This window comes from Monocercomonoides exilis (assembly GCF_001643675.1).
Source record: "Monocercomonoides exilis strain PA203 chromosome Unknown scaffold70-226867, whole genome shotgun sequence".
NCBI classification, from domain to species: domain Eukaryota; phylum Preaxostyla; order Oxymonadida; family Polymastigidae; genus Monocercomonoides; species Monocercomonoides exilis.
In genome coordinates this window covers 83,830-110,170 of record NW_027150615.1, presented here as the reverse complement: position 1 = coordinate 110,170, position 26,341 = coordinate 83,830, and the positions used below count along the sequence as shown (strand labels likewise).

The window sequence follows — 26,341 nt, the reverse complement described above, 5'->3', positions numbered from 1 at the left end:
TTGTGAAGTCAGCGCTATTTATCTTTAGTGCTCATTGAAGTGAATAGAGACAATAATATGTTTATATTAATATATTAATAACTGCTACAAATCCATGCAAAAAAATTAACCCAGATTTGTCTTTTGTCGAATGTGGTGAGCATTGTTTAAGAGAGATTCTTCATTGGCAGCAGCAAGCACAGGAATTGCCTCTCTTTCAAATGGCTTGCTCGCATTCAGCAGCTAATAACAACTGGATTTTATAAGGTATTCATCCTTTTTTTGTCATTTTTTTTTTGTTTTTTTCTTTGCTAAAGATGCTCGTTGGAAACATCTGTTTCACATAACAGTGCAAATATTCAAATGAAAGAAGGATAAAATTGAAATAAAAAATAAATACAACCAAAAAAAAAGGAAAGAAAAAGAAAAAGAAAAAGAAAAACTTCACACAGATTTTATGCATTCAAGCAATAAAATCTCTGATTCTTCAATCAGCCTATCTAATTCTCCGGTTATCAGCTCATTCAATTTTCAATCCATCAAGCCTTCACATCAGATACTTCAGACTAACACCAGCCCACGCCTTCCCTTCTGTGCTTGTCTTCGACGTCTCATCAATAGACTGCACTTTATCTCTCTCGCCAAACTCCTCCTGGAGCCTTTCTTTCCTCTTCTTCTCATTCAGAATCCTCTCCTTGTTCGCCTTCTCCTTCGCCTCCTTCTTCTCCTTCGCTCGCTTCTTCGCCTGCTTCTTCCTCAGCTTCTGCTTCTTCAGCCGCTCAGCCTCTTCCTCTTTCGCCCTTCTCTCTTCTTCTCTCTCTCTCCTCTCCTCTTCTTTCTCCTCCTTCTTCAGTTCTTCTCTCAATCGATCCATCTCCTCCCCTTTCTGCTGATTGATTAGCATTCCCATCATCTTCCCTTCCTCTGCCTCCAACGCCAGCCTCATCGCAACATCCTCTTCGCTCCTTCTGCTTTTCTTACCTGCTCCTGCCCCAACTTCTGCTTTCCCCTTCTTTGAGGAAGAATCAAAAGCAGAAGAAGAAGAAGAGGAAGAGGAAGAGGAATTAGAAGAAGAAGAAGAAGACAACGACTCCAATGGAGTCGGCCCATCTATTTTTGTCCTTCGGGTGAGCAAACTGTATTCATTAGAGAACATCTCAGTGGCTGTCGGATCCATCACCTCTCCTTTCTTCCTCTTCCCTTTTCCATTGGACGAGGAAGCATTTGCTTGCTTCTGCTGATTTGAAGAAGAAGAAGAAGAAGAGGTTTTTATTCCTTTTGGTTTCTTTGGCGTGAAGGATGAGGCAGAAAATGGAAATTCTCGCCATTTAAACTCAATCTCATCAAAGAAATTCAAATGTTGCACTTCTTCTTCTTCTTCCTCTTCCTCTTCCTCCTCCTCACCTTCTACTTCCTCTTTACCTCCTTCCTCCTCCTTCTTTTTCTTCTCATTCTCTTTTCTAGCTTTTCTCTGCTCCTCCTTCTCCTTCTCCTTCTTCTCCCTCTTCTCCTTCCTCTCCTTTTCCCTTTCCCTCTTCCTCCTCTTCTTCTCTTCAAACATCCTCCTCCTCCCTTCCTTCTGGAACGCCTTCGAAATCGCTCCTCCTTTCCCATCGTTCGCTGCCTCATCCACAGGCAGCACCCATCCTTCTAACACATTCTCCCACACAACACACTGCAGATCTGTGCTTTTGGGGAAGAGGGCAGAGATAGAGGAAGAAGATGAAAGAGACGAGGAAGAAGAGGAAAATGAAGAAGAAGTTAATCTAACAATCTTCTCAGCCATCTCCTCCATCGATGTGTTCAGATACAATGGATGGTCTGAATACAGCGAGAATATCAAATCATTTGCATTTTCTTGTTGTTCATTTATTTCACTTCTCTTCTTTGTTTTCTTCTTCTTCTTTTCTTCTCTACTTTCTCCTTCTTTTTCTTCTTCTCTTCCTTCTTCTTTCATTTTCTTCTCTTTCTCCCACAATTCTCTAATCATTCCTCCTCCACTCCATTCATCCGGATCAAAGAATGGCTCTCCAATCCATTGTGCCTTTACTCCTTTCTGCTCTTCTTCATCTTCCTCTTTTGCACTTCTTTTTGTTGCTGCTTTCTTTCCTCCTTTCTTTTCATTCATCTCTTTATCTTCATCATCTGCCTCTTCTTTTTCATTTTCTTTCTCCTCCTCCTCATCATCATCCCCTTCCTCATCCCCTTCTTCTTCCTCTCCTCTCCCCCACTTGCTCCACTCCACCAGCCTCACCGCTGCATAGCTCAGCCACGGCGAATGAAACACCACATAACAGCTATCTTCATCTATCCACTTGATCATACACAGCCCTGCAAATGGCAACAGAGCTGCCTTCAGATGATTCGCAGTGAGCTGAGCACATCCAGTTAACAGCACAAACAGAGAGGGATGCAATGGAGGTAGGCTGTCAGTTACTGGCATGGGAAGGTTTAAAACAGCATTGGTGGCTGCAGGATTCGAACCCGCGCTCAACTTTGGCTTGGATTCTGCACTTGAAGATGAACTAACCACTGTGCTAAGAGCTGCCCCTGATTCTCGCTTCAACGTGAAGAGATCGGCGAATGTGGTGAACGAAGGATGGATGCGAGCGATGTTTGGCGGGTGGGCAAAAGCAGACAAGGGCACAGCAGGGATGAGGAAGCGGAGGATGTCATAGGGAGTGAAGGGGAGGAGGTTGAGATAGAAGGAGGTGTTGGAGGGGGACTGAGGTGTTTTGGATGGAGAAGAAGTGGAAGAAGATGAAGAAGAGGAAGAGGAAGAGGAAGAAGGTGATGAAGAATCTGTTGAAGAAGTTGCAGCAGTCAAAGAAAAAGGCGCATTTTCTTTCTCTTTCTCCTTCTCTTTCTCTTTCTTCTCTTTCTCTCTCCTATCCATCTCCTCTTCTTTCCTCCTGTTCATCAAAGCCACCAGATACAGCTTCAGCTTCTTCAGCAGCGTCGGCTTCACGCTCAGTATCACTTTCGCCTCTGGAGATGGGTTTTGCATTTCTCTATTCAACCTCTCCATCTCTGCTTTCCCTTTCCCTCTCCGCCCGGCCACACGGAAGCCATCATTAATACTGCTGCTGCCACTGCCACCAAATGAAGAAGAAGAAGAGGAAGAAGAAGAAGAAGAAGAAGAAGAAGAATATGAATCTTTCGTATGCCCCATGTGCGAAAGATCATAGGAAGTAGTGAAATACGGATAAAATGACTGGATTAGCTGAGTCAATCGGATTGGACGGAAACTTTCAGAGAGGGAGAAAGGGGGAAAGACGAGGTGGAGGAACTGAGGAGGAGGAGGAGGAGGGAGAGAAAGAGAAGGGGAGAAGTGTGAGAGGAGAAGGAGATTGGGAGAGGAAGAAGAGGAAGAGGAAGAAGAAGAAGAAGATGGCGATGAAGGAGAAGGAGAAGAAGGGGAAGGGGAAGAAGAAGAAGAAGAGGCAGAAGAAGAAGAAGAAGAAGAAGACGCCGAAGCATTCCCCTTCCTCTCCTCTTTCTCCCCCATCCTCCCCTGCTTCACAAACCTTCCCCCTTCCTCCTCTTCCATCAGCCCCAAATAATACGGCGTCAACAAGGGCACAAAATATGTATAGCATTCCATTGCAATTTCCTGCGCCCATCGAAACAGCTCGAATTCTGCTCTCCCCACGACAGAAGGAGAAGCACGAGCGCTTTCGAGGAGGAGAGGAGGGTATTCGGCGGGAGGGAGGGTGGAGACGATGGAGGCAGCGGAGCGAGGGAGGGAGAGGAGGAGGGAAGAAGAAGAGGGGGAAGAAGAGGGAGAAGAGGGGGAAGAGGAAGAAGAAGAAAGAGAAGAAGATGATGATGATAAAGAAGAAGAAGCAGAAGAAGAAGAAGAAATCAAATAAGCTGCGTTTTTCCCCTTTCCATTCCCATTTGGGTTTAACACTGCCTCAGCCATTCTCAACGAAGACACCTCGCTTGCTCCTATCCCCAACATCTGAATAAGTTCGTTCTGTTTCTTCCTCTCTCTACACAAGAAATTGCAGGGAAGATGTCTTTGAAACGCAGTGGGAGAAGAGGATGAGGTTAAACAAGGGCGAATTTCACGTCTTTCGCCGCAGGAGCAGGTGAGGACGATGGGGTGCTGGCAAGGGGAAGACTCAGGGCATGGAGGGTAGAAGGTGTCTGGGGAGAGAGAAAGAGAAGAAGAAGAAGAGGAGGAGGAGGGAGAAGAGGAGGAAGAGGAGGAAGAGGAAGAAGAAGATGATGATGATGCAGATGATGATAAATTGTATGGTCTTATTGGGTGGCAGGGAAGATTACAAGGATGTCCGCATAACTTTCTGGTTCTGTTGCATATTTGCCCGCAAGAATAGATGCTGTGCTCAAAAGAAGAGGAAGAAAAAGAAGAAGAAGAAGAAGAATAAGGCGAGGGAGAAGGAGAAGGAGAAAGAGAAGGCGATCTCCTATCACACTCAGAAGAAGAAGAAGAAGAAGAAGAAGAAGGAATTTTCTTCTTCTCTTTGCTTTTCTCCTTCTTTTTATTCTCTTTCTCCCTCCTCTCCAAGCACTCCCCCGCATGGCACTGCCTCGTACACCTGTGTATCCCACACGGAAGCAGCTTCCCACACACACACCCACACGACACAGGAGGCGAAGAGCAAGGCACTTTAATCATCACCCCGTGTTTCCCGCAGCATTCTTTGCTCACAAACACCAGACAAGGAGGACAAGGTTTCTCATCTGAATGGCACGGGTGCTGTGGAGGATGGCCACAGGGTCTTCTTCTGTGGCACGGGTGATGGCACACGGGGGGAGTGAAGCCACAGGGCAGAGGAGGTTCCACAACGGTGTGTTTGCATGGGCAGATGTATGTGGTGAAGACAGTGTGGATGCAGGGGGGACATCTTCCTGGGTGGCAGAGGAGCTCGCAGCGGTGTTTGCCGCAGCGGAGGGGCTTGTTGCAGAGGCGGAGGCAGTGGTGCTCGTCGCCTGTTGCGCGGGAGATGAAGGGGGGGAGAGAAGGAGGAGAAGAAGAAGAAGAGGAAGAAAGAGAAGAGGAAGAAGAAGAAGCAGATTGAGAAGAGAAGGAAGAGAAGTGAGGAAGGGGGTTGTCGAGAGAGAATGCCGCACAGCATTTGACAGTGCAGCGGTGTTTGCCACAGTCGAGGAGAGTGTCGCACACCTGAGAGAAGAAGAGAGAGAAGAGGAGAGGAGAAGAGGAGAAGAGGAAGGGGAGGAGGAGAAGGAGGAGAAGGAAGAAGAGAGGGAAGAGAAGGAAAGAAACAGGGAAAGAATGGAATATTGAATAGAACATATATATTGGGATGAAGAATAGAAATAAATAGAAATGAATGGGGTTGAATAGGATATAGTAAAATGTTAATAAATTAAAATAAAAATGAAAATAAATTGAAATAATAATAAATAGATAGATAGATAGATAGATAGATAGATAGATAGATAGATAGATAATTAAATAAATAAAAAATAAAAAAATAAAAATAAAATAAAAAAAGACAGTCCAAAATAAACAAAACAAATGATCAATAATGAATGAATAAATAAAATAAAATAAAATAAATAAACCAATCAAACTTTAGTGCATCTGAAAGGAGGGGCAGAGCAGATGTCTTCTTTCACTTCGCATCCACACAGACACCTTCTGAGCACCACTTCATTGCAGGGGGGACAGGGGCCTGGTGGAAGAAGAAGAAGAATGAAGAATGAAGAAGGAGGAGAAGAAGAAGAGGAATAGGAAGGAGAAGAAGGAGAAGGAAAAGGATAAAAGAGGGAAAAGAGAAAAAGCAAGAGCAAGTTAAAGAAAACAAATATAAATACGAAGAAATAAGAAATATAAATACGAAGAATTTTATGAAGAAAAAGATTTTTAAAAAAATACTAATAATAAAGCATATTCAAATATTCTGTTATTTATTTATTTATTTCTCCTCCTTTCTCCCTTCTCTTTCTCTATCTATCTATCTATCTATCTATCTAACTTTCTATCTAACTTCATTCATTCATTCAAGCAATCATTCACTCACTCACTCACTCACCTACTCACTCACTCACTCATTCCCTCATTCCCTCATTCCTTCACTCAACCACACACACACACACACACCTTCATGGCACTTCTCCTTGCAGCAATGCCCGCACTCCAGCTTCTTCCCGCATGTTCCCCCACACACTGCGATTGGGTCTCTGCAGCTGTGTCTGATGCATCCAAGTGATTCCAGTGTCTTCTTGCCACAGGGACAGCGCTTGAGGACAGAAGGGCTGAGGGGGCAGGGAGGGCAGAGGGAGAAGGAGGTGGAGGAAGAGGAGGAGGAGGAAGAGGAGGAAGGGGAAGAGGAAGGAGAAGAATAGAAATTGGATGAAGAAGGAGGAGGAGAAGAAGAAGAAGAAGAATGAGGAGCAGGTGGATGACAGGGGAGGGTGCATCTGTGGTATCCGCAGGAGAGCAACCGGCCACAGGGGCTGCCACAGGAAAATACAGCTGTTTAATTGAATCGGTTGGAAAATCAATAGAAAATTTGAGAAAGAAATAGAAAACAGAAAAATTAAAAAAATGAAAAAAAAATGAAAGGAAAGGAAAGGAAAAGTTAAAGAGAAAATAAAAGGGTTTCAAATGTATACAAGAACTCAATGAATGCGTATGTGCATATTCTTTTTTTATTTTTTCTTTTCTTTTCTTTTTTTTTTTAAGTTCTTTCTTTGAAAAAATAAAATGAATTCATCATTTTCTTTTTTCAAACCGTTCCCGTTATCGCATCCAACAATTCGTGACTGCTTCCCGCAGAAGCAGCTCACAGTCACTTTGTGGGGGCAAGGAGGGCATGGGCCATTGTGGCATTCCAATTCACATATGTGCTTTCCGCATTTTAGCTGTTTGTGGCATGGTTTATGACAAGAAAGATCTTTGATTTTTTATTGAATATCATAAAAATCGATATGTTAAAAGGGATAAAAGATGTTGCATTCAAATTATAAAATTATTTAATTTCCAAATTCATACTTGTCTCTCCACATCTTATAGCAATGGGATTGTGATGTGACCAGCACACAACTCCAGTTGGGAAAGCACCGCATGGAGGGCAAGGACCTGGATGGCATTTCAAAGGACATGGATGGGGGCAATTGCCTTTCCTTTTTTTTCCACACGTGCCACCGCAGGAATGTGGAAGAACACCAATTTTTCGAATAGGATTATTAACTTTTCCGCAGTAGCAGTGATACTGTGAAGGAATTGATTTTATTGGTGCATGACACCTATTTAGATACATAAAATATGTAAAATAATGATAAATATGAAATATATGAAGCTACCATGGGCAAGGCCATTCTGTTTGCTTTGAAGTGTTATTTGTTAATTCTTGAAGGGCATCAGTTTTTGTTATTGCCCAATTTTGAATGCACTTTAGATGAAAAAATTGAAAGCATTGATAGCAACTCCATATTTCAGCAGATGGATCAATACGATCTTGGCAGCTTTAACATTTATAAAAAAAGTGTTAAAACGCAATTTAAATAAAAAGTTCATGAATAAAGAATATTATTTAGAAAATTACACACATAATGCAAAGAGAAGCATTTGCGTTAATTTCTGCAATCAGTTCATCTCTGCGAGAATCCATTTTCCAAAAAAAGTGCGATCAAATGAAAACCTTAAATAAAATTATTTTTTATTTTTGAAATTTTTTATTATGGCTAGTTGGATTTCGAAAAAAAAAAACAAAAAAGATAAATTAATACAATATTGAATAAACAATATGTGAGCCTTTGATACATGTATTTGAGGATTTCGAATAATTGGAATTAATTTATAAACTCAGAAAATGAAAAACAAACTTTTGAATGATTATGTTTATATTTTGAAGCATTGAGAACAATTTTTTTTTAATAATGAAATATAAAACAAAAACAAAATACCACGGATCACATTTCATTTGATATTTGGGGGTGAATATGAGACTTCAAAATTTTTCATTGAAAAATTATGCACTTTTGATCAACTTTTTGTGATACCAAAATTTTATTGAAAATGAGAACAACATTTGAATTACGTGTGAGTTCACAAAACATTTTGTTATTATATCAATGATGTTTGTTTTCAGATATGAAAATCTAAATAATTATGAAATCTGAGAAAACGATATAAAGTTATGAGTGAAGCAAGTATTTTGTGCTTTGTGCATAAAAAGCTTGAAAGTCCGTATTTTCCCCCATTTGGGTGATTATTTTTGAAATCAAAACTTTTTTCGAGATGCAGATTTTCCAGACTTCGTTTGTCATTGTGAAGAGGTTTTGAATTCAAATGCAATATTTGTAACATATGAGGACAAGCATGAAACTCCAAACTTTTTCATTGATAAATTATGCACTTTTTAATGAATTTTTGTGATCAATAATAAGAAAAATGAGTTTTTTTTTTGTTGCATTTGTGACGTCACAAAATATTGTGTTGTGATATGTCAAAATTCTTTTGAAAAGTTCCTTTTATTTAATTATAATTTTCACCTGTGAATTAAACAAAAGGAACTTTTCAAAAAAAAAAAAAAAAAAAAAAAAAAAAAGACATATCTATGATGCCAGTTTGTTGATATAGAAAACTTATTTTTCTGAAATCTGATAAAGATAAGTGAAGTTGTGAGTGAAACTATTCAAATGTGCTTTGTGCATAAAAAGCTTAGATGGTCATATTCTCACACATCCGTTTTAAAAATAAATGTTTCAACTTTATTGTGAAGAAGATGCCTTTATTGAGCATTATCACTTTTCAGTGATCATTAATTAATGTTTATGGGAAATTTTTGAACCGAAAATGATGAATGAAAAAACAATATTTCAAAAAAAATCAGCAATATGAATAATAACGATTTTTCCATGAATTTCATGTCACCTGGAATTTTCTAATATTTTAAAAAATTTTTTTTTTTTGTTTTTCAATGATTTTTTGCATGATTAGAAAAGACTTGTTATGAAATGATGAAAGAAAAAGTTATAATCAAATTGTTGTTTTTCTCATAAATTCAAAAAATGTGTCACATATTCATCTTTATGATCAAAGATAACTAATACCTCAAAGTATACTGGACAAAGTTTTCATATATGTGTGATTTTTTATGAGATCATAAAATCGTTGCATCGTTGATCTTTTATGAGTAATTTTTTTGTGGTTATTATTTTTAATTAAAAAATTTGTATGAAAATTGCTTGTGAGATTGTTTTGGAATTTGAAAACGTGCAGTCGATTGATTTAACGAAAATTTTCATTGTGTTTAAAAAAATTATATGGCAAATTTGATCGTTCAGTTATCTTTTTTTCCATGAAACCATGTGGACAGGATAGGAGGAGAGAAAATGAACATTTTCTGCGGGACAGAAAATAATATTTTTCTCTGCAAAAAGGTCAGTGACAGCGAAACAGTGGCGATGGAATTGAATTGATGATTTTAAAAAAAGTAGCTTTAAAGGAAATTCATTTTCCAAAATAGCATTTGAAAATTGTGATGTTTGTATTTTTTATTGTTCTATTCACCGTGAAGATGCTTTCATCTGTAGCTTTCTCAGAGTGCAAGAATCTGAAAAATTCTATGAATGATCAATTTTTTGCTTTTCAAATGGAACATCAGAAGAAAGCTGTGCCAAGAGACAATTAGCAGATGGAAATTGTATATTTTTTGTATTCATTTGTAACTGTGGCTGAAAACAAATTTGATTTCAAAGCATTTGGATGAGAGGAAAAAAAAGAAGAATGCAAACAATTGGACGGCTCTTGGAAAGAAAAAATGAAGAGATGGTTTATTTTGAAAAAGAAAGTGGATGAAAACATCGAAAGCAGGATATTTATGGGGAAAAAAGGATGATAGAGAAAGGAGCACAGGGAAACAATGGAAAAGGAGAATGGAAGCATTTGTGATTGGACAATTTTCTGCATTTGCGATAGGGAAGGCATGCGTGTTCTTTTGAAGAATTTTTTGAATCAATGCAAAACTAATTATTTGAATTCCTTTTTAACAATTTTTTTTTCTCACAGACAACAGCCTTTTTTTATCGAGTGTCATTCTCAGGAACATCCATTTCAAGCAACATTTTAACGAATAATGTGGTTTCTTCTCCGTCTTCTTCTTCTCCTTCTACACCATCTTCACCATCTTCTGCTTTATATGCATTGAATGTTGGGAGTCAGCCTCATTTTGAGCATCCAAGCAGCTGTGTTTCTGTTCCTATTCAACAAGAAGAAAACAAACAGATTCCTCTATCATCAACTTCTTCGTCGTCGTCTTCTTCTTCTTCTTCTTCTTCTTCTTCGTTTTCGCCTTCTCCTTTTTCTACTTCTTCTTTTCAAATGTATTGTTCAGAAATATGTTGAAAGAAGACAGTTGTATTCTCAGTATTAACTTAAATTTGTTTCTTTCAGAAGTTTTCTGATGGAAAATGAATGCGACAAGAAACAGGAGATAGAAGAGGATGAAAAAGGAAAAGGAGATGACAGCTCCTACGAAAATGTCATCAGAAAAATATTAGGATCAATAACATCAAATTCTCATTCAAAGAACAGCTGCAAGTTGTTGATTGTCAATTCTTTGCAACTCAGAACATGGTTGTGTTGTGCGGAAGAAGCAGATACTGATGATGCATGGCAAGAAATCGCCCCCTTCTCCATCCCTCTGCCATGTCATTCCCGCATGAAGCAAAACCACTCACTGTCTGTCCCTCAGCAGCATCCCAAAGCAGTTCGTCACTTCCACCTCATTCCTCCTCCACTGCATCCCCACCAACTTCACCAGCAGCCACACCATTTGGAACAAAGCTCACCACATTCTTTCTTCCCCACCTCCGACTATACAGCCTTCACGCACAGCTTCAGCCCTGTCCCTGCAGACAGCCCCGAAAGCACCCACAGCGGTCGTACAGCGCAGACTTCAGCAGCCCCAGGTGCCATTTCACCGTCTCCGCAGCTTCACTGTTCTATAAAGGTGATAGAAACACTTGTCTATCGGTTGAAACAAGCATGTCTTGTTGTCGCAGGAATAGCGCGATGAAGATGTTAGGCTGGCACGCCTCCAGCACAGGCGCAAACGATGATAGACAGCAGCCTGACAGCCTGCACGCATCCCGGAAGATCCGCAGCGACAGCGACTTTGGAGTCTGCGAATAGCACACACAGAAGAGACTCCTGTTCTCCAAACACAATTCCTCTGAAAGCTGCCACTGATGGTAAAAATGAAGAAGTCCATGCATTTTCAGAACATTTGTCATCATGCAGCACCTTCATCTCCTCCTTCAGCTTCGCCGCCTTTGCGCGGAAGTAGTTTGGCAGAAGCCGCAGAAACACAGATGCGTCTGCCTCTCACTTCTCCAACGTCATCCTCTCAAACTCACAAAAAATATCTGTTCTTCTTCTCAGAAATCCCTTTAAGCAACGTATTGGAGCACTTCCGGAACATTCGGAACGATTCTATCAGGAAGTTTTCGCTCTCTTCCATCGGCTGCTGCAACAGAACACCCTTCAAGCACGATATCAAAGAACAAGAAGAACAACAGTTCATTTTTAGTGAACAATTCATGAACAAACTTTCCAAACATCCGTTCCTCCGCAAAATCCTTCAGGTTCAGCTAAACCCGGTGAATCATCGCCTTCTGCACAGCTTCACTTTTCTTCTGATTCTCAATCACCTCCTTGAACAGCGCCTTCTGCTTTCTTGTTGTCTGTGCGTGCATTTTCAGCAGCTTTTTCAGAATCTTCGTTTCATTCTTTATCTGGTTCATCTTCTGCTTCACAGTTGTATCAACTCATCCTCCATCACCATCGCCAACGTTTTCTGCTCCACCCCTGCTTGCTTCTCCCACAACACCCACTCTGCTTCCCGCTTTCATATCAACACACTTCCAGCTCGGGTTTGTGTCGAACATCACAGCTCTGCAATCTTCTATACTCGTTGAAAACATCTCCTGGAATTTTTCACATAGATGCGACTGAAGAATTAACGAAATGAAAAACAGAACCTTCACTTCTTACACAGAGAAACCAACGAAGAAGATATGAAAAGTGTTACCTCCAACCCACAAGCTTCCACTTGCCATCCACACTCACAACCTCGCCCTGTTGCATCATGCGTTTCTTTTCATTAAAAAACCCCACAACACTCAGTTCAACCTTCTCAAAATCGCAACAGACTGACCTGCAGCTCCTTCACCTCTTCATTGCACTTCTCGCTCAGCTGAAGAATCTTCCAATCACTCATCTGGATGAGATTGCCATTCTCCTGTTCTCCTCCATTAGCCATTTGTCAGCTTCAATAGCCGCTTGTCATTTCAAATATATTTCGTCTTCATGTTGAACTCCGTAATCTTCTTATCCGTCTCCTGTTTCACCACTTAATGTTTTTTTTTTACTTTTCTTCTTTTCCTCCTCCTCACTCTTATCCTTCTTCTTCCCCTTCTTCTGCTTCTATTGCTTCTTCTCACTCCTCTAGAACAACCAGCTTAATCGCTTTTATCACCTGATTGACATACTCCATCTTCAACCTTTCCGCCTCCACCACCATCTCCCCAACTTTTCCAGCGCTTTTCACACTGCAAACACTCTCCGCATCACTTCCTCTTACACCTTATTCATCACCACAACTCTCCTCGACAGCTGTGATCGCGACATCAGCCACGCTGGCGCAGACAAAAGCAGCGACGGGCTCAACAGATTTGAAGATCGATGGGAACACATTCACACTTCCACAACAAAGATGTTCTTGCTTCCAGACTTCATCAACAGCGATTCATCAATTGACGGAAGCGGAGCAACCAGCGTAATAGAAAACATCACCGAAAGCACCACATCAAAGGTGCGCACAATGCCCCCAAACAGCACCGCCCACCGCGCTTCAACATAACCAGACAGCTTCTGCAGCAACATCTGCTTGTGCCGTGCATACACCCAAGCCGCCTCAGGCACCAAAATCCGCAGTCGAATCTCGATTTCATTCATAGCTGCTGCCGACATCCATGACGCCACCACCGCCGAGGCATCCGATGGGAAAATCGAAGGCACTGATGAAGATACGGATCATTTATTTCCCCTGTTATATTCTTCTCTTTTCTTCTCAACATCTAGATTGAAGAGCCAAAATAGAGTTATGCTCCAGTTGAAGAAGAAAAAGAGGATAGAGAAAATTATAAAGGCGCAGAGTGATGCGAAGACTTCAGTGAAGGACCAACCTCTGGAAGATTTTTCAGATACCCCAAAACGTCTATCGGTAGATCTTCCAATAACAGGAACACTTCATTTACATAAGGATCAGAAATGTTAATCATCCGCCAATTTTCCCGTTTTCTAACGATGAGAACTTGCAGATATTTATTTCTTCTTACAATGAATGAAAGGAAAAAGAAAAAGATGAGAAAAAAATTCGAAAGAGAAAATCACATCGACAAAAAACGTGATTCATGTTTTGATTCAGTAAATAATAAATATCATTTTGAGTTTTTGATTTCAAGCCTTTTGATGTTTTAATTGCAGATAATATTAAAATTTTATTAAAACATATGTGATCAATTAATTTGTTCAAATTCTTGAATATAGTTTTTCATCCATGAGTATTAAAACGTTTGAATTTTAGTTATCATTAACTTTCAATAAATAATACAATATATACGACCTTTAACTTTTTCGTTTTATCAACTCATTGAAATATTGAAATGTTTATGAAAGTTCAAAAAAACCAAATGTCAATTCAAATTAAAGAAACAAAAAAGGTCAATATTTATGAAAATAATAGTTTGACACAAATAACAACTAATAGATAATTTTTTAAATCAAAAATGAAAAGTTAGTTGATAGTTTATGTAATATCGATCTTATTGAAACTTCATATTCGAGGATATGTGAATTAAATACAAATGTGGAATTCACAAAAATAAATGAGGGGAACATTATGATCGACAACTTATGATCATTTTTTAAGGAATAAAATTTAAATCATGTCGCTTTTCAAAGAAAAATACACATTTATTATTATAATAAATTATTTTTAAAAAATAAAGTGTTTTTTTCTCAAATTCAATCTATCACATTTGAAGAGTCGAATTTAATGATCCCATAAAAAATCACACATATGTTTAAATTTTTTGTTTTTCTCACATCTCATTTGGAAAAGATATTAATTGTTTATTTGAAGAGTCACTGTATTCATGTTTTTTCCATTTATTCAAAAAAATAACAAAAATGCATAAAATATAAAAAAAGGAAGATTGTTTTCTAAAATTGTTATCATTTCTTGATTTTTCACTCAATAAATCCAAACAATACTTTTTTCGATGTTTATAAAATTATGTTCACTTCTCTTTTCAAGATATAATCTCTTAATCTTCATCTCCATTATTCTTTTCTCCTCTATATTGTTGTTTGTGTTCTTTCTCACAGTTTCAACATCTTTCTCTAAAATTTCATTGAACTTGAGAAGTGAAAGAAAAAAGCAGTGAAAGAGACGAATATTTTTGAGATTTGTGCAAATGAGTTAAAAAAAAGAAGTCTTCAATAACAATTCTGTTGCATTGCTCAAATGAGATGAAAAAGTGGCAAGAAGCAATGAAGAAGAAGAAAAAAAATCAAATAAATACCAAAGACTTTTTGAAATTTTCAAACCAAAAAAGTGAAGAAGAAAACATTCTGATTGAAATTCTCAATGTTTTCTTTGTGTTGATGATGAATGAATTGAATGAGATGAATGGGATGAATGAGATGAATGAGATGGTCATGATATGCTTGCTCAATGATCTGAATTAAGAGGAAGAATCGAATTCTTCATCGATTATTTGCGGATGTCTGTCTTCTCTTTTAATTTTTCTTCCTTTTCTTCTTTATGCCAAATGATAATCTAAAATAATTCAATAAAGAATTGACCTGAAAATAGCAACTGCTTCACATACGCACAAAATAATCAGAGGAATTCGTAAACATAAGTGAATATCTATAACTTTTTGAACAATGACGCAACACTTCATGGAAACTTGTAATTAAATCTTCGTATCCTTCTTCTTCCAGCTTGTCAAAAATCTTTCTTTTCAGCTCTTTTTGCTTTGCCTTCCCATTTTCTTCTTTCATCTTTTCATTCAATCTTCCAGTTAGAAACTTGAAAAACGCAAAACATTCATGAAATATGCGAATTTTCAATCTTGTTTGTAGAATCTCCTCCAAAATAACATCAATTGCCTTTTCCTTATACAGAGCATCAAGCGGAATTCCTTTGTTTTTCGCCATGCTTTCTAAAAGGCAAACAGTTTCATAGCTCGAATCACTGAAATAATTCTTAGTCGCATGTAATGCCCTCATAACGCTGCCCACAAGTTCATAGCATTTCTCCTTCCATAACATGAGTTCTCTTAAAGACACTTTCAGCAAAAGAAGCCATCTCCTAATAATCATCGCTTCATAAACTTCCTTCCCTCCCTCTCCCTCTTCTTTTATCTTCAAAGTTAAACGTATTGTCAGCTCTTCCAGTTCTATTGTGACTTCTTTCACAAAATTCAAATCATACACAAGCCCATTTTTCGGTTCTATTTCATCTATACATCGGTTAATCAAAAACTGCCAAGCAGACTGATAAGCAAGTTGAGTCAGATTGTGATGTTCCTGGTGATATTTAATAATTTCTGTTATCTCATCCAAATACAATTCTTCATCGATTTTCTAATAAAAAAGAGGAAATAAAAAACATCAAAAATGAAATAGAAATGCTCACACATAACGTTCATCAATGCAACTCAATGCCAATAAAGCCATCTCCACTTCTTTTTGTGTTTTCTCATCTTCCTCTTTCTTCAACGCAACTTTCAGAAGACATGGCACACAGATCGAACTTAGTTCTTTTGAGATGTTGGAATATTTGCCCGACAAAGCTTGATGACATTCGCAAAGATCAACAATTAGTTTTTCATTTCTTCCATCTTTTTTCTCATATTCATCAATAATCATCTTCTCAATTTTCCTTCCCAGCAAAGAACTCTTATAACAAGGGTGTAGTATGTTTTTAATCGCAGTGTTAAATCCAAAACGCTTCAGAATTGTCAGAATAATGTCCAATGATATTTTCTGTTCATCCATCATTTCATCGATTTTTTTGAACAACTCAATGATAAACACGGATTGCAATTCTTTTTCATCCATTTCATCAACCACTTTATTCATTTTTTCGATATTCTGATTTAGCTCAATTTCTGAGCAACGTTCCAGCTCAGAAAGTAATTCTTCAAAGATTTGAAAAAAAAATACAAAATATTTCCTAAAAAAAAATTCTTGCAAACTTAACATTTCATATGCAATAGGAAACAACACTCTCAATTTTTCAATTGCATTCCTCACATCAGTCGCTTCCATTTTGAATAATATTTTTTTCCATTCAAATTGCAAATGAAGTAACCTTCCGCAGAATTGAAATTGAAAAAACAGCTATCGCAAAAAATAAAATTGAAATCATAAAATTGCGATTTGAATAATGCTAAGTTGCCACACCTATAGATGTTTTTCTTTCGGCTAACTAACTCATTTTGGTATTTATGATCATTCAAAAAAAAAAAAGATCTCTTCATTTGAAGGAGAAATTTTGCATATTATCGTGTTCTATTCAATGTTCATTTTTAATAAAAAAGATTATTAAAAAAAATAGATATGTTTTTTTATTGTGAATAAACTGAATTTAAGAAAAATGATTATTATTAAAAGCAAGTGTTTCAATTGCTTTGAAAAAAAAACATTTCAAGAGCGCGTTGTTGCAATCAAACTTCCAAAACAATTCGTCGACGACAATCGTTAAAACAAATGCACATGAAAAAATAGGAATTCTAACAAAAGAAAGGAAAAAAAAGAAAAAGAGGAGCTGAATCTCCTTTTTCTATTTCAGAATTCGAAGAGAAGAAAGAAGCAAAAGACTAGATAAAGTTTTGCTTCTTCCAATAAAAACGTATATGCCAATTTTGAGAAGAAGATGAAAGTGTCACTTCACAAACCAGAAAGAAAATGTTCAAAAACTGAAAAAGCGAATGACAAAAAATCTTCGATGAAAAAATTCAAAACTCAGAAAACCTTTTTCAAGCTCAATCAAAGTCTGGAAAAACACAGTGGAAACGGTGTGGGAAATATACAAAGAAGTTTCCGCTTTAACTGATTCGTCGCGTAAATGGTAAGTGAACTTTGCCAAACGCAGGTTGTGAGGCAATCCAATGAAGCTTTCTCAATGAAAAACAAAGAGAACATTGAAGATATTCCAATATGAATTGGCAGACCCTCCAAATAGAATTCTTTATGAGGTCATTCAAAGCAGAAGAAAGGAAAAAGATTTGCCTCTCAGATGAATATGAATGGAGCAGAAATCAATCGATGATTGAAAGCATAAGAAGAAGATGCAGAAGAGGAAATACTCCATTAATTTGGCTGCTGCAATGTTTTGAGAATTTCCATATATTCAAATGAATAGCTGAGCCAACGATAACGTTCCCATCCTCCTTCTTCTCCCTATTCTCATTCCTCTGCACCACTTGCTTCTCCATAAACTCCATGATTCTCTTCTCCTTCCTCATTCATTTCATGCTGAAAATAACAGAAAAGTGATATTCTATCATCAGAAAATGGGAGTTCCTCATCCTTTCCTTCTGCCATAAACCCTTCTTGAGCACTGAAATGTGGCCATGTCACAAGACTTCAAAACCATTCACAGAATGCTTTGACCAAGCCAACTGCTCATCTCGTGCTCTTCATTCTTCCCCATCGAGAGAAACTTCTGAATTTTGGGGATTTCACAACAAAGTGCCATTAAGTGCTTCACATAACATGTTGAATTGTCATGAAATGATATCCTTTCATCGAACTTTTCTCTTTCGATGCTTTCTTCATGAGCGAAAGAAACAGAGAAACATGAACATCGAGTTGGTGGTGGAGAACGTTCTTTTCCAGTCTGAGCTGCAGATGCTGTGAATGCACTTCAATTGTTCTTCAATCTGTTTGATCTGTTGATGATATCCTCTCCACTTTGGTGTATGCACATTGCCATTATCCCTTTCGCCAGATGAATAAAGTCTCGCCGACTCTTTCTCAGAACAATACATTGGCAGCCGAAGCAGCAAGCGCAATGAAGCAAAGTGAAATGGGAGAGAATGAGGAAATTGAAGAAAAGATAGAAATTGTGCTTAATATGAAAATATTTGGTGACAATGACGAAACAATTGAGGAAAGTTGGATTTTTTTGAATGTGAAGAAGATGAGGAATGTTTTTTGTCTTGAAAGAGAAAACGTCATCAAAGGTGATGTGGCTGAAGAACAAGATATCAACAACTGAATCTTGCGAATAACATGATGGTTTGGAAATTATTTGAAACGGATCGAATGAAACGGTTCGATTATTTCAGAGGCAGATGACGAAAAAGCTGAAAATGCAAATCCTTCACTCGCAGTTATCAATGGCTGGAATCGGTCCTCTGCTTCAAATAGCCCACAAGAGATCGAGATTTATGTTACATTAACAAATAAAGCAGGCGCGAAATCAAAAGATGAAGAAGAAGAAGATGATGATGAAAGCACAGAAGAATTATTCCATTAAATATTGCCTTATGATTGCAAAAAAGCCGAAACAATAAAGACAAAGCGGCATGTTTTCTATCAACCCTTTTTGCAAATGGAGCAAAAGCATGAGACGGAAAATAGTTGAAGTCCACATTGTTTGTTTTGTAATTTTCGAAGAACAAGTGCATGGACTGAATCAGGAGCTGTTGATCTTCCTCGTTTTCATTCTATTTGTTTCATGAAAAACAATGCTTCACTTTCAAAAAAAAAATTCCACCAAGAACAGGTGAATTTTTTCCAAAAGCAGAAATGGTTGTCTCACTCTCGTTTATGCGGCCAATATCGAGTTTTATTGGTTTGGAATGAGTCTATCATCATTGGCAGAAAATGTCTCTCTTGTCTTGCCAAAAATAACCAAAATTGTTCCCCGATCTTATTTTCCGAGATTCTAAGCAAATTTTTTCCAATTCTATTTCCCACAGAATTCCATCCTTTTCATCTTCATCCAAATGTTTAACTTTCGAATTTGGTTTCATCACTCGTTCCAAATAAAAACAATGAAAAGAATGGCACTTGCATAACTTCATCTATTTGCTAATTGATATGCAATGATCAGCTTCATTCCGGTCGTAATGCTCTTGAAAGAGGAGATTGGCCATTTTAACAATAAGCAGAATTCCTGGACTTTGGAAAGGTTACAGATAGAAAAATCCTCACAATCAATAGAACAATTAAAAGTACATACATACAGATATTTTTGTCCAAAAATAAAATTGTTGTATTTCCTTGGTCAACCAATTTTTAAATTATAATGAAAGCATTCCAAAATCAATGCATCTCCATCATTACCTTCCGCAGCCACACACAATAATATATTTTGTTCAGTAGAAAATTTTCGCTCATCGAACTCTCATTTATGCATGGAATATTTTTGTTCTTTCAAACAATTGATCTGAACATCCATAACAACAAACCCGAAAAAGGTTTATCGTTTTTTCTTTCTTTCTTAGAAACGCCTTGCCAAATAATACCAACAACATAGAATGGTATAATAACTTATATATTCATGGTTGCTTTGAGTTTATATTTTGCCCCAATTTCTTCTTTCCAATGATGTGCAAATTCAATACAAATGACGAATATTCATTGTTTTCTTTAAACAATGCATTTTCAAAAATGCAGACAACGAGTAGAATCAAAATGTTTAATGGTTTGTGCTCATTGTTGCATTTGAATTCTTGATAGTTGCGATTTTATTTTTATTTTTATTTTTTTTAGAATTGTTTTCTGAGCTTGAAGATTGCAATGAGGAAGAGCAGAAACAGAAAATCGAAGAAATGAATGGATTGATGGAAGAAATGGATGAAAAAGAATTAATTTCAGTTATCATAAAAGAACTGTTCAATAGAATACTCAAAATGATTGAAGAAAAGAAACTGACGATGGGAAATGCAATCTTGTTGTTAAAGCACATGGGTTATTGCAAAGCGTTGAAAAAAATTATGACTCTATTCTTTGAAAGATCTTCATTGAACAAAAGATTTAAGAAGATGATCATTGATGAAAATGAGAAAAAAGAAGGAAAAGATGAAAAGCTTATGGCTGATCTTTGCGAATGCATTTTTCTAATTAGCCATCTTTTTTTAACGCTTCCAAAAGAATTGTATGGAATCTGTGTGCCTTGTCTTCTGAATGTTGCTTTGAAGAAAGAGAAAGATGAGGAGACTCAAAAAGAAGTGGAAATGGCACTTTTTGCTTTTAGTTGTATAAGCAGATATTACGTATGAGCACTTCTTTATTATTTTTGATCGGAAAATTTGTAATATTTATTAATTTATTAATTTATTAATTAATTTATTTATTATTAGCAAATCGAAAAAGAACTTTATTTGAAGGAGATCACAGAAATCATCAAATATCACCAGGAACATCACAACCTAACGCGGCTGGCTTATCAATCTGCTTGGAAGTTTTTAATGGATAGGCTTTTACAAGAAAGTAGTTTGGAAGATACAATTGTGAATGAGCTGCATTTTGAAAGAGAAGCAAGAAGAGAAGTGGAAGAGTTGTCAAAGGGCGTGGATTGGAAGAAGAAAGAAGAAGAGATGGGGGAAACAGAAAGGAAAGCAATGGATATTATTTCGAGGTGGTTCGGCCCAATTGGTTATTACTTCTACTCATGTCATTTGTGGAATGAAGAGTATGTTGAGCTTATCAGCCGCATTGTTGATCTGTTTCGAGCATCAAGAGATAATCACAGTGAAATAAGCGAACAATGCATAAATTTATTTGCAGAAATTACAAAAAACAAAGCGATACAAAATGGCAGTTTACTGAAAAGCGGGGTCGTTGACCTTTTTTTGGAGGAAATGGCACAAAGAACATTGAATGGAGTATCCGTTCAAAAATGGAAGGAATTCATTTGCGCTTTGTCAAAAAGCTTGAAAGAAAAGGCGAATGAAGAAAATAGCGAAGCAGTTCTGAAGAAAACAAATAGACAAATTTTTGATAAGTTGGAGGAAGAAGGATATGAAGATGCAATCATTAGCATTCAAAAAATAAAGCATTTTTCGTTTAGAGTGTTTGATCTTGGCTCATCTTTGAATATTTCTGATTGTTTTATCATAATTTGAAGATATTTATTGTGTTTTGAAACCCAATATTTCAATTTTTCTTCTTTCTTTCTTTTCTTTTCAATTTGCAAAGTCAAAAACAAACAACTATTTGAATCTTTTTTAAGAAACATTATTTTTTTTTATCTCACTTCATTTTGATGAAATGTTAAAGCAAAATAATCATAAAAATGTTTTCCTTTTTTCTTTAATCACTAAAAAGACTTCATCAAATGATTTGTCCGCTCAACTGTTTCATGAAAACTATCCAATATTCACTTATTCTTTTACTGTCTTAAGCGAAAAGTCCTATGCTCTTTTCAGAAGTTTGTATTCTTTCAGATTCTTCCCTTGTTTTACCAAATTCCAACTGAACTCGTTGAATTGAAGAAGAGAAAACAAAACCCACTGAACGAAAATAGGAATTAATGAGGTGAATTCTATTAGCAAGAAAATAAGTCCTTCTTTTGGCGATTGGGTAGTCAATTGTTGTTTTACTGTCAAAGCTGCACTCTTTCTCTTTCTCTTTTGCTTTCCAACGCGCCTCGTCAGATTGCCATCAAGAACATGACATCAGAAACCAATTTTGAATGAGCAAGAGAAAAGGAGAATTTACAAGGAATGAAGACGATTGAAACACAACATTCTCAAAGCCAGTTAATATTTTCTGTAAAAGGGCTTTCTTTTGTTTTTTCCGATCATTCTTCAACAGCAAAATACTTCTCAAGCAACACAAATTCATTAACAGCCTTTGGGGATCTTGAATCCATTCTATTCAAAAGTCGAAGAAGAAACATCCTTGTCGTGATTCTTATGTTTTCTTTGTTGAAGATGTGGAAGTGAGAAGGAAGGAAGAAAGTAGGCTCTGAATCAATGGAAATGCCGTATCATCATTTTGTGTGTTGCGTTATAAGTCCATTGGCAGTAACAATGCTTCTGCTGCAAAAATTGCTGTTGTTGAATATCAATTGGATTTTCACAAAATTCCTACAAAATGCTCAAAAGTTTGGGATTGAAGAAGAAAATGCTCAAAAACCATTCCAATGAAATAACGTTGATTGCTGATGAATATCCACAACGTTCTCTGTTGCTTCAATAAACATCAAATTTTGAGTCATTTGTTGTGTCAGTAGTCTTCTCAGTCAGTTCAAGCTGGGATGATAAACAAAACGAAAATTCCTCTCAAAAAAGTTCATTGTGCAGAGTTGAAACAAAAAATATTATAAATTCGCTTCGTTGTCTCCAATAAGACATAAAAAGTATCTTCTTCTTCTTCTTTTGTTGATGCTTCAACTGCTTCTATTGCTTTTTCTGCCTCATTTTTAATAAGTTATTTGTTTCAGTGTTGATTCGATTGTCTTGTGTTCAGCTGGTTTCAATGATCTCCAAACGGCCAAGCGCTTTCTTCCCCTCTTTTCTGCTCATCTTCTCTTTTAAGCTGTATTGTTTTCAATAAAATCCATGGAAGATCATATTTCAGTCTTTCATTGTTCATTTCTTCTTCTTCCTCCTCCTCCTCTTTTTTTCTCATTCGTTTTGGTGCTCCTTTGTATTTGCAGAAATTGAAGAGATGTCTTTCCTTCTTTCTTCAGAAACAGTGTTGATATTTTCTTTTCCGACATGAAAATCTCCGAAAGACACAATTTCGGAAAAATTTTCTTTCACCACGTTGTTGCTTCAGCTGATGCAATAAATCAAGTTTCATGTTTGGATGAAGGATGAAAGCATCAAATATCCAACAACAAAAAAAAAAAAAAAAATAGCGCCCAAGTTCTTCTTTGCCATTCCTCAAACAGCTTTTCTTTTAGTAACATTTCTCGCTTTTATCTTCTTTTGTTCTTCCAGTTATCTTTCTTTCTTTCTTTCTTTCTTTCAGTTTGGGGAGTTGCCTCATAACATGTCTCTATGATTCATCCTTTTCTTCTCTTTCTCCAGATATCTCCTTTTCTTTTGAATGATGTTCAAATCAAGCGATGTGTTGTTTTCGTTCATTCAAAAAATGATATTTCATTTTATCGCTTCATCCAAAACAAACTCTTCTTCTTTTTGTAGATGATGATTACGAATAATGGACAAGAGTTATTCACGAAAAAGTTGATAAAACATAAGTACAAAGAAGAAGAAGAAGAAGAAGAAGAAGAAGAAGAAGAAGAAGAAGAAGAAGAAGAGGAAGAGGAAGAAGTGGAAGAAAAGGAAGAAGAAGAAGAAGGAGAAGAAGAAGAAGAAGAAGAGGAGGAGGAGGAGGAGGAGGAAGAGGAAGAGGAAGAGGAGGAGAAGGTGGTGGTGGTGATGGTGGAGAAAGTGGAGGAATAAGAAAAAGAAGACGATGAAGAATTTTTGTATGTTGTTGTTTTCGATGCCTGCAATGCGTTCATCACGAAGCAGCTCAAATGCAGAAAAGAAGGAAACTTTTCATCTGAAAACGATGTTGATACAAAAATGATGGATTGTTGAGACATTCGAAAAGAGGTCCTTTCATTCTTTAACACATTTTCATCGCGCTGATATTGCTGAAGCAAAAAGGAAGAGTTTCTGAACAGCCTGATGAATGCCTCATTTCCACAAGTGCATCTTCGTTGAGAAAACAGAAGTGTTTGCCATTCATCTTCATTCTGATGGAGCAGAAACTGAAATGTCGGCCAATTCCTTCCATATCCATAACGCCAATGCTTTTGGTCTCTGAAGAAGAAGAACAACTATTTTTGCATTTTTTTCATTGCTCCTTGGCAGCAGAGTCGTCTCCAAATAATTCCTTTTCCAATATCTTTTTATCCGAATGCAAATGCATTTTGCAACCAATAATGCTCAATCATTCGAATGGAAAAGGATGAACAAAACGCATTGTCGAATTCTTATCAAGCGCAAAGCCAGGCAGCTTGGCCAGTGCTAAACCAATTTTGATAGATTTTGATTCAAATAATCCATTTTTTGACGGCCCATGATGCTGTTGCAATTGAACCATCCAACCTTGTTCTTCTGCCATTCGTTTGGTTTTTTTTGTAAAGAATTGCAATTGACGATTTGCTTGTTTTATCCATTTCGATTTTGGAACTTTTCGCTTCTTTTGTCTTCAGCAATCACTTCAATCCTTTTCAATGAAATCAGAAACTGTAAAATAGCACAACCAACGAGGCCCTTCAAGAATGCAAACATTAGCTGTTCTTTGGCTTTCGACAAAACAATCAGGAACTCAAAAAAGTCATGAAACTCTTCTTCTCAATCCTTTTGCTTGATTGCAGCTGTCCTCTCCCATCAAGTTCCATTTCTATATCTTTAATTAATTCTGTTCCAAAAGGGGAAGAAATCAATTTCATGGAGCATCAGAATCGAATGGCAATTCTCCATTTGCTTTTGATGAATATTTGTTGGTTTGATCAGCAAGAAACAAAAAACTGCCATTTCTTGCCTCGCTCAGCCATATCAGGCTGCTTTCATAGAAATCGTTTCCAAATCTTTTTTTATAAAGCAAAACAATTTGGATAGATACAATAACCTTCTCGATTTGTTGGATCGTGAACGATGTTTGATATTTATTTGATTTTGCTTAATTATTGGGTATATTCGTTGCGAATGGAATGCACTTTAAATAAACAGAATGAAAGAATTCGTTGCTGGTAGAACCGAAGACAGAAATCGAGAGATGGCCCCAAAGGAAAAGTTTTCAAGTTTGTTCATTTTTCACGGTTTTTTCAAAGGCTCACTGGCTTTTATCATTTGGGGGAAATTTGTTTCTTTAGAGCTGTTTGAGGAATTGAAAAGCTGCAGCGTTTCGGAACAAAAAGAGAAAATTGAAGAAATGAACAGATTGATTGATGAAATGAATAAAGAGGAACTTTATTCAACATTCACAAAAGAACTGTTCGAGAAAATCGATAAAATGATTGAAGAAGAGAAACTGACGATGGAAAATGCAATCTTGTTGTTGAAGCACATGGGTTATTGCAACATTTTGAAAAGCATATACATTGAGGACTTTTTCTTTTCTTCATTAAACGGAAGATTTTGGGAGATGATTGACGATGAAGAGAAGAAAAAAGAGAAAAGAAATGAAAAGCTACTTGCTGAACTTTGTGAATGCTATGTTTTGTTGAACATTGGGGATTCATCACAATTGATATCTGTTTGCGTGCCATATCTGCTGGAAGCTGCGTTGAAGAAAGAAGATGAAAACGAGGAAGCTCAAAAAGAAGTGGAGATGATTTTGCTCGCATTGACCAATGTTGGATATATTGTATGAGCATTTCTATTTCATTTCTGATGATTTTTTATTTCCTCTTTTTTATTAGATAATCGATGAAGAATTGTATCTGAATGAGATCAAGGAGATCATTGAATATCATCAGGAGCATCACAATTTGACACACCTTGCCTATCAGTCAGCTTGGGGGTTTTTGATAAAAAGATTTGTGTTTGACAAAAGCCTGGAAGAAGTTATTACGAATGAGCTGCATTTTGCGAGAGAGGTAGAAAGCGAACTGGATGGACTGATGCAAAGCGTGGATTGGAAGAAGAAAGAAGAAGAGAAGGAGAAAACAGAAAGGAAAGCAATGGATATTATTTCGAGATGGATCAGCTCAATTCGTTATTACTTAAAATCATGTCATTTGTGGAATGAAGAATATGTTGAGCTTATCAGCCGCATTGTTGATGTGCTTCGAGCATCAAGAGATAATCACAGTGAAATAGGTGAGGAATGCATTCGATCATTTAATGCAGTTGCAAAAAATAGAGCAGTGAAACTTGATGCCTTGCTGAAAAGTGGTGCCATTGATGCTGCTTTGGAGGAGATTCAGCGGCCAACATCGAATGAAAGAATGGCATCTGAAATCTTGAGATTTTTTCAATTGATTTCATTGCGGTTGAAAGAAAAGGAGGAAGATGAAATGGAAGAAGCGAAAAGAAAAGAGTTAAAAAGGAAAATGTTTGAAAAGATGGAAGAAGAAGGATACGAAGAGATAATCATCAGCCTTCATGAAAGATTGAATACACTAAAAAGAAAATATTTTTATGGAGACGAATTATCGTTGAATATCTCGGATTATTCTGTTTATATTTGAGAAAATGGAGTGCTGTGAATAAAGTTGCACAGAAAATCAATTCTTTTTTCTTTCTTTTTCTTTTTCTTTTTCTTTTTCTTATTTCTTTTTTCTTTTTTCTCTCTTTTTTCTTCTTTCTTCTTTCTTCTTTCTTCTTTCTTTTCTTTTCTTTCTTCTTTTTTTTCTTTTTC

General features: G+C 36.8%; 5 protein-coding genes across 5 annotated transcripts; 3 read left to right on the top strand and 2 right to left on the bottom strand.

Annotated features, from left to right (window-relative positions):
• Positions 1 to 278: 278 nt before the first annotated feature.
• MONOS_12598 (putative NF-X1-type zinc finger protein NFXL1) lies at positions 279 to 7,586 on the bottom strand (the record flags this gene model as incomplete). Its single annotated transcript, XM_067865230.1, has 8 exons — positions 279 to 313; positions 430 to 5,131; positions 5,545 to 5,645; positions 6,074 to 6,448; positions 6,708 to 6,869; positions 6,968 to 7,221; positions 7,279 to 7,440; positions 7,525 to 7,586. The coding sequence occupies 7 exons, from the start codon at positions 7,584 to 7,586 to the stop codon at positions 527 to 529; spliced, it is 5,721 nt and encodes a 1,906-aa protein (XP_067718851.1). The 3' UTR covers positions 279 to 313; positions 430 to 526.
• Positions 7,587 to 9,774: 2,188 nt separating this feature from the next.
• On the top strand, positions 9,775 to 10,997 carry MONOS_12597 (uncharacterized protein; the record flags this gene model as incomplete). The annotated part of the gene is made up of 3 exons (XM_067865229.1): positions 9,775 to 9,903; positions 9,989 to 10,302; positions 10,373 to 10,997. 3 exons carry the CDS (start codon positions 9,775 to 9,777, stop codon positions 10,995 to 10,997), a joined length of 1,068 nt encoding a protein of 355 aa, XP_067718850.1.
• A 3,811-nt stretch (positions 10,998 to 14,808) lies between these two features.
• Positions 14,809 to 16,135, bottom strand: MONOS_9227 (uncharacterized protein; the record flags this gene model as incomplete). Its single annotated transcript, XM_067879706.1, has 3 exons — positions 14,809 to 14,825; positions 14,878 to 15,637; positions 15,692 to 16,135. The coding sequence occupies 3 exons, from the start codon at positions 16,133 to 16,135 to the stop codon at positions 14,809 to 14,811; spliced, it is 1,221 nt and encodes a 406-aa protein (XP_067718849.1).
• Positions 16,136 to 19,464: 3,329 nt separating this feature from the next.
• Positions 19,465 to 21,326, top strand: MONOS_9228 (uncharacterized protein). The gene is made up of 4 exons (XM_067879707.1): positions 19,465 to 19,548; positions 19,685 to 19,712; positions 19,781 to 20,283; positions 20,371 to 21,326. The coding sequence occupies exons 1-4, from the start codon at positions 19,546 to 19,548 to the stop codon at positions 21,133 to 21,135; spliced, it is 1,299 nt and encodes a 432-aa protein (XP_067718848.1). The 5' UTR covers positions 19,465 to 19,545; the 3' UTR covers positions 21,136 to 21,326.
• A 3,383-nt stretch (positions 21,327 to 24,709) lies between these two features.
• On the top strand, positions 24,710 to 26,171 carry MONOS_9229 (uncharacterized protein; the record flags this gene model as incomplete). Its single annotated transcript, XM_067879708.1, has 3 exons — positions 24,710 to 24,779; positions 24,852 to 25,345; positions 25,401 to 26,171. The coding sequence occupies 3 exons, from the start codon at positions 24,710 to 24,712 to the stop codon at positions 26,169 to 26,171; spliced, it is 1,335 nt and encodes a 444-aa protein (XP_067718847.1).
• Positions 26,172 to 26,341: the final 170 nt, after the last annotated feature.

Excerpts from the sequence above, each read along its gene's own strand:
- MONOS_9228 (XM_067879707.1), top strand. Across the intron at positions 19,713-19,780 it reads TAGAATCAAAATGTTTAATG|AATTGTTTTCTGAGCTTGAA; the intron begins GTTTGTGCTCAT and ends TATTTTTTTTAG. Across the intron at positions 20,284-20,370 it reads GTTGTATAAGCAGATATTAC|CAAATCGAAAAAGAACTTTA; the intron begins GTATGAGCACTT and ends ATTTATTATTAG.